General features: G+C 43.9%; 1 protein-coding gene across 1 annotated transcript in view; it reads right to left on the bottom strand.

The window, feature by feature from the left end:
* Window positions 1–3,314: 3,314 nt before the first annotated feature.
* LOC147101112 (acid-sensing ion channel 2-like) overlaps window positions 3,315–11,085 on the bottom strand; it is a 511,141-nt gene continuing 503,370 nt past the window's right edge. Inside the window, exon 10 of the mRNA XM_085966299.1 lies at window positions 3,315–4,878. Within this exon, the coding sequence (XP_085822425.1) occupies window positions 4,738–4,878 (141 nt within the window). The 3' untranslated portion in view covers window positions 3,315–4,737. The remainder of the gene's footprint in view (window positions 4,879–11,085) is intronic.

Genomic DNA, 11,085 nt, shown 5'->3' with positions numbered 1-11,085 from the left:
TTCTTTCCTCTATTCCATCCTATTATTTGCTTTCAGTTTCAGTGAAGGGGGTTGAGTATATGAGCTATTTATGTTTGATGGTTATGAAGATGCTGTTTTATGATTTGGATCAGTAATTGTCCAAATAAATGCTGCAGTGTATAAAGGGTTTATTTGCTAATAATTGTTAAGATTAGACTATTGGCCAACGTATGTCAATGAGTTAACACGCTGACAAATAACTGGATTTTTATTTTGGAAGCATTGACTAACCTCGATGGGTTTTCTAGAGCATCAACATATTAAAATGATGATCATAACCTCGGCCCCTATTACATATATATATATATTTTCCCTTTCTTCTTTTTAATCCACACTTTCGTCTGGGTTTTTTTCTTCCCTCCCACATGGCAGCTGTCCTTCATTCTGCCAGCGCCATTCACACTTCATCCAGAGCCATCCTTTGTTCCTTGAATATCTCTCAATGTCTCTTAACCTCTCCTGCTTTCTATCCTATCCCTGACTTTCCTTTTTGTTCTTTCATCCCCTCCCCCTTTCCCCAGCCCCCACTTGCTTTAAAATCTATCCCTTCTCCTGCTTTTTTTCCAGTTCTGACAAAGGGTCTTCGACCTGAAACATTAACTCCATTTCTCTCTCCACGGATGCTGCCCTGGCCTGCTGAGTTTTTCCAGCGTTTTCTGTTGTTATTTTTTATTAAAATGACCACCTACCTCCACCTCTGTAACACCATCCCCCTGCCTCAGTCCATCAGTTGCTGAAACCCTCATCCATACCTTTGTTAACCTCCAGACTCGACTAATCCAATGCTCTCCTCCATAAACTGTAGCTTATTCAAAACTCTGCTGCTGATGTCCCATCCTGCACCGAGTCCTGCTCACCCATCACCCTGTACTCACAGAGCTATATTAGCGCCTGGTCATCCAACGCCTCAGATTTACAATTCTCATCCTCAGGTTTAAACCCCTTTATGGCCTCATCGCTTCCTATTTCTGTGTCCTCCTCCAGCCCTATAAATACCCCCTTAGAACTCTGCATTGCTCCGTCTCTGGCCTCATATGCATTACCCCCTCCCTTTGCTCCATCATTGGCAGCAATGCCTTCAGCTGTCTAGGCCCTGGGCTTTGCCTCCTCAAATCTGTCTCCTCTATTTCCTGCGCCTCCTTCACGATCATCCTTCAAACACACCTCTTTGAGCAAACTTTTGGTCATCCCTCCTAATACCTTTTTCTTTGGCTTGGTGTCTATCTCTGTCTGATTACACTCCTGTGTAGCTCCTTGGGTAGTTTTCTACACTGAAGATGCTATATTAATGCAAGTTGTCGTTGCGGCAAGGGGACAAATGATCATCTTTAATGCTCCTGAAGTGTAAAGGTTTGTACTGGGAGTGTTAAAGGCACAAGTTCACCCCAAGATTACACATTGTTTTAAGACACTATTCCCATATTACAATATAAAAATAAGATGCACTCTAGGGTGCTTCTACACACCTCTCAACTGAGATACCTCTGTGCTTGCTAGATGATCATGCCCGTTGTGATATTTATATTTAGCACAAATGTGGTTTGATGAAACTTTTATTCTATATTGCTAATTTCCGTTAGACCAATTAAGAATTAGGGGGTAATCTTAGCCCCTAAAAATGGATGGGTTTGCGTCGGGTGAGAAGTTGAAATGTTAAATATCTGCAACGGGAACCCAACCTGCCTTGATCCTTCCGGTTTTAACGGAGGCGGGACGAGGGTAGGTGACCTCTCCGTTCCCAGGAGGCGGGCCGGCCATTGAAAGCTCTTAAGGAGGCTGTGTGCTGCCAATTTAACAATGTTTCTATTTTAACCACAAGTTGGTTAGGTTTCCCAGGCCTCAGCAAACCATCAGGTAAAAGGAGGCGAGGAGGGCTAGATCTATCAGGTAAGTTCATTTAGAGCATTCCTTGTGGACCAGGAGAAGAAATGTTTTCCCCAACCCAGCAAGCTAACCTGTAAACCTACCTCCCCACACAACCTCCATGATCTCCCCCCGAACCCCCACGATCGCCGAGCCCCCCTCGTGATCACCGGCACCCTGCAATCACCGACTCTCCCCCAACTGCCCCCATAGCTCCCTCCGATCTCTCTCCTCAACCCCCTTATATCTGCCCCATTTCTCTCTGACCCCCTCCGACCTCTCCCTGACCTGCCCCATCTCTATCCGAGCCCATGTGATCACCCCCCCACCCTGATCCTCCACCCTCCCCCCATCCCGTGATCTCTAACCTGAGCAGCACAAAACTTACTGCTCCAGGGCTGTGGCCTCCTCTGCAGTGTTCCCCACCCAACAGAGAGCTATTCCTGTCAACCAGGGTGGCTTCCAGGTGGGGAACCTGGTAAAAAAAATTGCACGCTGTAAAACTCCACAGCGTTCGGGGACCACATCACACCCCACTCCCCCTGTTTGAAAATCCCGCTCCAGTAACTATCAGGGCATATATGTTTGCTGCAATCAATGGTCATGTTGTGGTCAGTTGAACTTGTTTTTGCCAGAAGTGCAGGAGACTTATAAAACATCTCAAAGGTGGTTTGGAAATGATTGGCTCCGCCAGATAAACAGCATTTCCTGGTTTTAACAATATTTGAAAACCATTTCCTGTGGGTTAGAGATTCTTACTCATGTTGCAGAGGCAACAGAAATCATTTAATATATGCTTTGAAATCAAATTTAACACTTTTGTGTTGGCATGATGCCTCTGATAATTGGCCTCTTTGTGAAACACCAGAAGCTCTTGGAGCCATACATAGGTTCTACCTTCTACTGAATTACATTTAAAGCCTTTAATTATCTGACTGACATTTATAAATATACGAACATACAAAAATGACGGGCAGGAAAAGCCCAGCTGGTCCATCAAGCCTGCCCCACGCTCATGATGCCCGGAGCATCCTGACTCGACACTTTCTTTCGTTAGCGCTCAGACTATAGTAATATTTCTGCACCAAAGTAAGATGGTTATAAGATGGCGCAAGCTTAGTAAAAGATTAGCCTCGAGCAGAAATTACTGCAGGTGTTATTATCTTATGAACATTTAAAATAAATAGATTAACACCTCAGTTCAAATTGAGGACAAAGTAATACAATACAATCGTGTCAAGTGTTCAGACATTAACATCGCACACAGTGGTTTCAGGAATAATATGAATAAAATAAGATTCTTTGCTTCATGTGTTTTTCTGTCATTCAGCATTAGAAACATCTCAGAAAGTACGTTAGAGAATATCTGCACTTTGAATGCTGCGAAGGACACACACATTTTGGAGTGCTGAAATCTTCATTAGACTGCATCCATTTCATGTATTCTTTATTCAAGACACACATCTACATTTCTTTTAAGTACACGAAGAAATAAATCAGATGAGCAAACCTCAGTGCCAGCTAATGTCATCCTTGTGGCTTTCTGTTGAAAGGTATCGGTTTGTATGGGTGAATGAATTATCAATTTGGAATTAGAGGTTTTATATAGACCAGCAGTCTTGATCTAACTATAACCAGAACATTTCTTTATTATTTGACCAGTACAGTTGTATTTTCATAGAACTAAAAATAAGTCTATACAATATACTCAGTACAAACCTCTGCTTTATCCTTGGCTGCCATTACAGTATTACTGACTCCGTGCTGCGTGAGGAGTCCATAGCACTTCACACCACTGCTATTCTATGTGTTATTTTAGTGAATTGTCCACTCTCTCAAAGGTCGCTATGGGAAAACCGTGTTCCCAAATCGTATTAAGGGTGTTGCATGTTCTTCAGATAGGAGATCGCACCACATATTGCTGCTAAGAATTGATGAAACATTTCACACCCTGATCTGGATTTGTGATGACAGGAAAATGACTTGATGCTTAGGTGCTAAGCACTCTCCTGTTGCCATTAGGTTTCACGATAATTGAAATCTAAGTGATGTTGCTCATTGAGAACCCTTTCATCCATTTCCCGAGTTCATTGCTGTGTCACAATCTCCACCAAGCACGGGAGCGGGAGTGGGGGGGAAGGAAAAGTTAAAATTGACATTTCTCAATAGCAAAACAGCATTTCAATAAGGCTGATTGAAATGGAGCACAAGTTACAACTCAGTGGCTTATCAGTTTTTATGCTGGTGGATATTACCTCAACAACTAAATGGTGACAATGTGAAGAATAAAATGATCAGCGCATATGGTGAAGGCTGGACGGGGTGTTATACTGCATGGGCAATGCTGGTCTACATTCGGTTGCTGTTGTCTACCACTATCCCAACCTAGGAGTTTGCTAGGGTGCACTCTAAATAAAGCAAAACAAAGTGACACAAGTTCACATGTGATGGAAAGAAACCAAGAAGTGATGTTCTCAGCAAACACCTCCATCACAAACACATCTATTCAGGGTTTTTCTGTTGTTGAAAAAATACACATACCGTTTACTTAATTAGTAACTTCAATTTTTGGAGCACGCGAGGCAATGATTGGCTCGTGCCCTGATTAAATGTCAAGATTGCAGACCAGGTAACAATGCCCTCCAGACAAGAAGGGATTCTTTCTGTGCTTTCCAAATCTGAAAGGAAGCCTCTTCTTGCCTAGGAAGCTTCACAGTATAGTGTACTTTACAAGGGATATCTTACAAGTCTTTATCTTGCAATAAAGCATTAATTATGCATTCAACAAAATCTGTTGTGTGTATGATAACAGCACAGTTTTCGTATAAAGAGTTTGGCAGACATGTGGCACGTTTAGTTCAGCTGGGAAGAGCACGTGTCCTGTTTGAGTGGCTCATCCAGGTTAACAGAGAGTGTTACCACATTATCATCATGACTCCCTTCTTCCTCTCCTTTCTTGAAGCTAGTCAGGTCTGTTAACCTGTCCTTCATGACCTGTTAAAACACAAGCAGAGCCATTAGAATGTTTATTCTGGAATTCCACACCATATCTGCTGACAATCAGCCAAGAGGGAATCTCCATTTTGATCTTGATTTCAATTTAACCAACTATGACTCAGCATATTGCTATTTATTTACTTTTCCTCTTTAAAAAAAAAATGAACAGTGAACACTGTTGATGTCATCAAAGAGGATTCACTTGGCCCAACAGCATTAGAGAGCTTAAGGAACGTTAAGAGAGATGTGTCAGCTATGGCTGAGTTGGTAGCACACTCGCCTCTGAATCAGAAGGGTGTGGGTTCAGGTCCCACTCCAGGGACTTGAGCACATAAAGCTAGCCTAACACTCCAGTGCAGTGCTGAGGAAGTGCTGCACTGTCAGAGGTGCCGTCTTTTGGATGAGACGTTAAACCGAGGCCCCGTCTGCCTTCTCAATTGGACGTAAAAGATCCCATGGCACTATTTTGAAGAAGCGCAGGGGAAGTTATCCCTGGGATTCCTCAACCAACATAACAAAAACAGATTATCTGGTCATTATCACATTGCTGTTTGTGAGACCTTGCTGTGCGCAAATTGGCTGCTGTGTTCCCCACATCACAACAGTGACTGTACTTCATTGGCTGTAAAGTGCTTTGAGGTGTCCGGTGGTTGTGAAAGGTGCTATATAAATACAAGTCTTTCTTTCTTTTATATCAACTAAAGGATTGGTTATTCAACTCTCTCACTGTTGGATTCGGGAACTCACCTGGTCAGTTTCTTTGGTGGCGTTGTCAGAACTCGCTGTTTAAACATAAATATCCAGAAATCAAACGAAATAAACAAAAGACTGTTAATGGTAAATCATAATTATTTAGAGCTGTTTGATTTGTAAGCAGGGTCCTTACTGAGACATTTTCCTAAGTTACAAGAAATGATGTCATGCATCTTGGCCCCGATATTTACTCGGGGCCGCGGAGAGAGCAGGGGTAAGGGCGGCAGGGGGTGGGGGAGGATTGCCAGACGTCCTGCTGAAATTAACATCAGGACACCTTTTAAAGTTTTTCTGCAAGTTTCCTGCCCAACAGGGCTACCTGTCAGGCGGGACAGCTTGTGTCACAAGAGGGCGGGGGGCAGTGAAAGGGAGATCACGCGGGGGTGGGAGACCGCGGGATGTGCGAGAGATCATAGGGGAAATGGGAGATCGCGGTGGCTGGGGTGATCGCGGGGAGTGGAGAGATCGTGGGGGGAGATTGCGTTCAGAGGGGGATCATGGGGGAGGGGGGGTCGACCGATCGCAGGGTCTGTGAAGCAGTTCGCTTGTTGAGCCTGGAGGGAACCCGCCTGCTCCTCCTGGCCCGCAAGCAGTGCTGTAAATGTCCCGGGGAAACCCGGCCAAAATTAGTTAAAAATAACAATGCAAAAATGGAGGTTTGCAGCCGCCTGAGAAGATTTCAATGACGGACCCTTCTCCTGAGACTGAGATCGGATTGGTTGTCTGCTCCTGGCCCCGCCTCCATTAAAACTGGAAGTGGGCGGGGTTTGAAATTGTTACAATTTTTACTTCCCATCAGTCCAAATCCACCTGTTCTTAGGGGTTAAAATTACCCACCTTGTGTTACATTTTCCAAGCAGTGATTGGGTAAGAGGCAGAGTATACAAACTGTACAAAGGTGGGACATTGACACAAACTTCGCCAACATTTAGCAAAGAAGCTATTACTGTTACAGGGGAGATTTCTTTGACCCCAATTTTGACTCAAGACACCTATTTGGATTGTTAGCCTCATTCGTTTCCAAAGTGTGTAAACACATAGATATTGTCACTGGCTGAGAATTCTAGAATCATAGAATCATAGAAATTTACAGCGAAGAAGGAGGCCATTCGGCCCATCGTGTCCATGCCAGTTGACAAAGAGCTATCCAGCCTAATCCCACTTTCCAGCTCTTGGTCCATAGCCTTGTAGGTTACGGTACTTCAAGTGCATATCCAAGTACTTTTAAATGCGATAAGAGTTTCTGTCTCCACCACCCTTTCAGGCAGTGAGTTCCAGACCCCCACCACCCTCTGGGTGAAAAACATTCTTCTCAACTCCCCTCGAATCCTTCTACCAATTACTTTAAATCTATACCCCTTGGTTATTGACCTCTCTGCTAAGGGAAATAGGTCCTTCCTATACACTCTATATAGGTCCCTCATATTTTTATACACCTCAATTAAGTCTGACCTCAACCTCCTCTGTTCCAAAGAAAACAACCCCAGCCTATCCAATCTTTCCTCAAAGCTAAAATTCTCCAGTCCTGGCAACATCCTCGTAAATCTCCTCTGTACCCTCTCCAGTGCGATCACATCTTTCCTGTAATGTGGTGACCAGAACTGTAGGCAGCACTCTAGCTGTGGCCTAACTATTTTATACAGTTCAAGCATAACCTCCCTACTTTTATATTTTATGCCTCAGCTAAGTATCCCGTATGGCTTCTGAACCACCTAGTCTACCTGTCCTACCTTCAGGGATCTGTGGACATGCACTCCAAGGTCCCTCTGTTTCTCTACATTTCTCAGTATCCTACCATTTATTGTGTATTCCCTTGCCTTGTTAGCCCTCCCCAAATGCATTACCTCACACTTCTCCGGATTGAATTCCATTTGACACTTTTCTGCCCACCTGACCAGTCCATTGATATCTCCCTGCAGTTTACAGCTTTCTTCCTCATTATCAACCACACAGCCAATTTTTGTATCATCTGCAAACTTCTTAATGATGCCCCCTACATTGAAGTCTAAATCATTGATATATACCACAAAAATCAAGGGACCTAGAACTGAGCCCTGCCAAACCCCACTGGAAACAGCCTTCCAGTCACAAAATCAGTCGACCATTAACCATTGCTCCCTGCCACTGAGCCAATTTTGGATCCAACTTGCTACTTTCCCTTGGATCCCATGGGTTTTTACTTTTCTGACCAGTCTGCCGTGTGGGACCTTGTCAAAAGCCTTGCTAAAATCCATGTAGACTACATCAAACGTGCTGCCCTCATCAACCCTCCTTGTTACCTCCTCAAAAAATTCAATCAAGTTAGTCAGACACGACCTTCCCTTAACAAATCCATGCTGACTGTCCTTGTTTAATCTTGTCTAAATGATGGTTAATACTGTCCCTCAGAATTTTTTCCAATAATTTGCCCACTGGTTAGGCTGACTGGCCTGTAATTACTCAGTCTATCTCTTTCTCCCTTTTTAAACAATGGTACAACATTAGCCAGAGAGGATTGGAAAATGATGGTCAGAGCCGCCGCTATTTCCTCCCTTGCTTCTCTTAACAGCCTGGGATACATTTCATCCGGGCCTGGTGATTTATCTACTTTCAAAGATGCTAAACCCCTTACTCTTAATTCATAATACTGCCATTAGATTAAATTTCTACTTAGATAAACAAAAGATAATAGTTCAATTTATAATATTGAAGTCCCTGAAAGAACTGTCTGAGGGAGAGGAAGCTATAACGGGAACCCGCCTGAACATCAGCAGCTCCTTGAGTTCTGCACTGGAAGTCCACAGCTGGAACCTCTGAGATAGGAAACCACTGTTCAGGGAGGTGTTTCCATCCCCCTGAGTGGTTGGCCCAGATGCCAATCATGACATCTATATATAAGAGGGCCAACGAAGGACTTCCAAAAACTCAGCCTCGCTACTGCGAATGGGAGTAGGCTAAGGGAATTCAGTGGCTGGGCCTTCTCGGAAGCTTAGAGCTGCAGTTCAGAATGACCGAGTACACGTGAGAGTTTCAGCACATACAATCAGAGCAAGGAGAGATTGTTGGAGAATCACCCTAAGGACAGACAGACAGTGATTGGGTAGAAATAATCCAGAGTGAGTGAAAAGGTCTGAAATTAAATCCAGGGAAAATTAATATGAAGGGGCCTCCGTCAAGGAACCAAGCCTGGCTGTGGGATTCAGGGAATCGTGCCATGGATCCGGGTAGCTGCACAGCCCAAAAGTGGGGCACAGGGGATTTCCAGCCAAGACGGAGGTTGCAGAAGATGGACCTCATCAGAATTGTAAGGGGGAGTTGGAAGCAAGCAACTAAAGATCCTGAGATGATTCAGAGAGATGCAGTTGCAATCCCAATGGCAGGTGTAAGACAGTTGAAGGATCATTTGCAGATTATACCAGGCTTTTCATTGCTTATAGGCTTTGACTGAAACTGTACTCTTTTCAAGTAATGCAGCAGTGGCGGCTAATAAATATTACCTTCATTTGCAATTCTGACTTGCCCCACGTACTTCTGTAGATAGTGATAAGGATAGCCCGTCATCAGGTTGCAGAAAACAGCCTTACAGAGGGATCACAGAAGAGAGGGAAGATATTTGTTCTATTTCTTTTACTCAAGTTGAAATTACATATTGTGATTATAATTTAAAAAACAATAAATGGAGTTGCCGATGTTTGTGGCCCATATTTGGGCACTGCGGGATCGCAGCTTCCTAAAGCCCGACTGAATTCTGGGGTAAACAAGGGGTTAATAATGGAACTAATGTACTTAGACTGATTCTCAGAATTTCTGACGCTATATTCTAAATGCATGGGATGAATTTTTCTAATTGCTACCAACTTATAGCATCGACCTGCCTCTTATAGTAGTTTGAAATATCTTGTCCATTTACATTTTAAAAAGTGGCTGGAAAACCAATTTCAAAGTTGATATTACAATTAAAATTGCACCAGTTTTAGTGATTCTCAATTATTTATAAAGCTGTTAAGCTAAACCATGAAGTTGAAAACAACAACAGGAAATGCTGGAAACATTCAGCAGGCCAGGCAGCATCGTGGAGAGAGAAACAGAGTTAACGTTTCAGGTCGATGACCCTTCGTCAGAACGGTCCACGGTGCTGCCTGGCTTGCTGAGTGTTCCCAGCATTTTCTGTTGTTTCAGATTTCCAGCACCCGCAGTATTTTGCTATTGCATGAAGTTTAAAATTTGCTTAAGACACTTCAGTAGCACTGAGAACGATAGTTCTGACACCACCTAGAGAAAGATAACCTGCATCTGCTTCTATTGTTGAGTTGGCCCAGGACCCGAAAACTGTTTCACAACCTGTCATCTTGTATAAGTGTCAACTATCAGTCTTTCCAACTGGCCTCAACCTTACAATCCATGTGTCAGCTCGACAATGTTTTACAAGAAAAAAATCTACTTTGTTCACTGCCATTTGGAAGATGGAGTTGAAGTCTATCAGATGGGGAATGGAACCAAGCAGATGTAACTTTCTCCCATTGTGTGTCGCACATAAATTTGAGATAGGAAAACTTGAAATGGGCACAAAAGATCCCATGGCACAATTTCGAAGAAGAGCAGGGAAGTTCTCCCTGGTGTCCTGGTCAATATTTATCCCTCAATCAACATCACTAAAACAGATTATCTGGTCATTATCACATTGCTGTTTGCTGTGTGCAAATTGGCTGTAAAGAGCTTTAGGATGTCCTGAGGTTGTGATAGGCTCTATATAAATGCAAGTCTTTTTCTTTTCTTTCTAAGACATTATAGAAACAAATAAACACCTAGGCCGGAATTTTATGTACCTAGGCGGGTTGGGTGCAGGCGATCAGCGTGGCGGGTCGTGACCCTGTTCCTCATTTCATTCCACTCCTGAGATCGACTTTCCCTTAATGGCACCTATTAAGGCCGCCCTGCATGTTACCCGGCCCTAATAAAAGGTGCGGGTCTGATGACATCATCGATGACATGTTTTCAGCTGGGATATTTAAAGGAGCCATGGCCACATTGCATTTGAAGGTTCATCTAGGAGTGTGCAGGCACGGTACTGTAACATTGGAGTATTGCAAACACTTGGAAACATGACTGCACAGAGGCAGAGGGCTGCACCCAGGTTCTCAGATGACTCCCTCCATATGCTAGTGGAGGGAGTGAGAACACACAGGGAGGTCCTCTTCCCTTCTGATGGGCGGAAGAGGCGTCTTCAGGACACCAAACGAGCCTGGCTGGAGTTAGCAGAGGAGGTGAACAGCAGGGATGTTGTCAGGAGGAGCTGGGTGCAGTGGTGGAAGCGCTTCAATGATCTCATTAGATCAGGAAAGGTGAGTGCAAAGTCACACTCAACTTCATCCTGCTGTGCCTCTCACCACATCCCCATCACTCTGCCTTCCCAAGCCTATTCCTGCACATCATTACTCACACCAACATACCTTGCACATCCACCCATCCCTC

This window comes from Somniosus microcephalus, chromosome 24 (assembly GCF_052327205.1).
Source record: "Somniosus microcephalus isolate GS21.2 chromosome 24, FLI_Smic_1.0, whole genome shotgun sequence".
Taxonomy (NCBI): Eukaryota; Metazoa; Chordata; class Chondrichthyes; order Squaliformes; family Somniosidae; genus Somniosus; species Somniosus microcephalus.
This window is presented reverse-complemented; position numbering and strand designations above follow the sequence as displayed.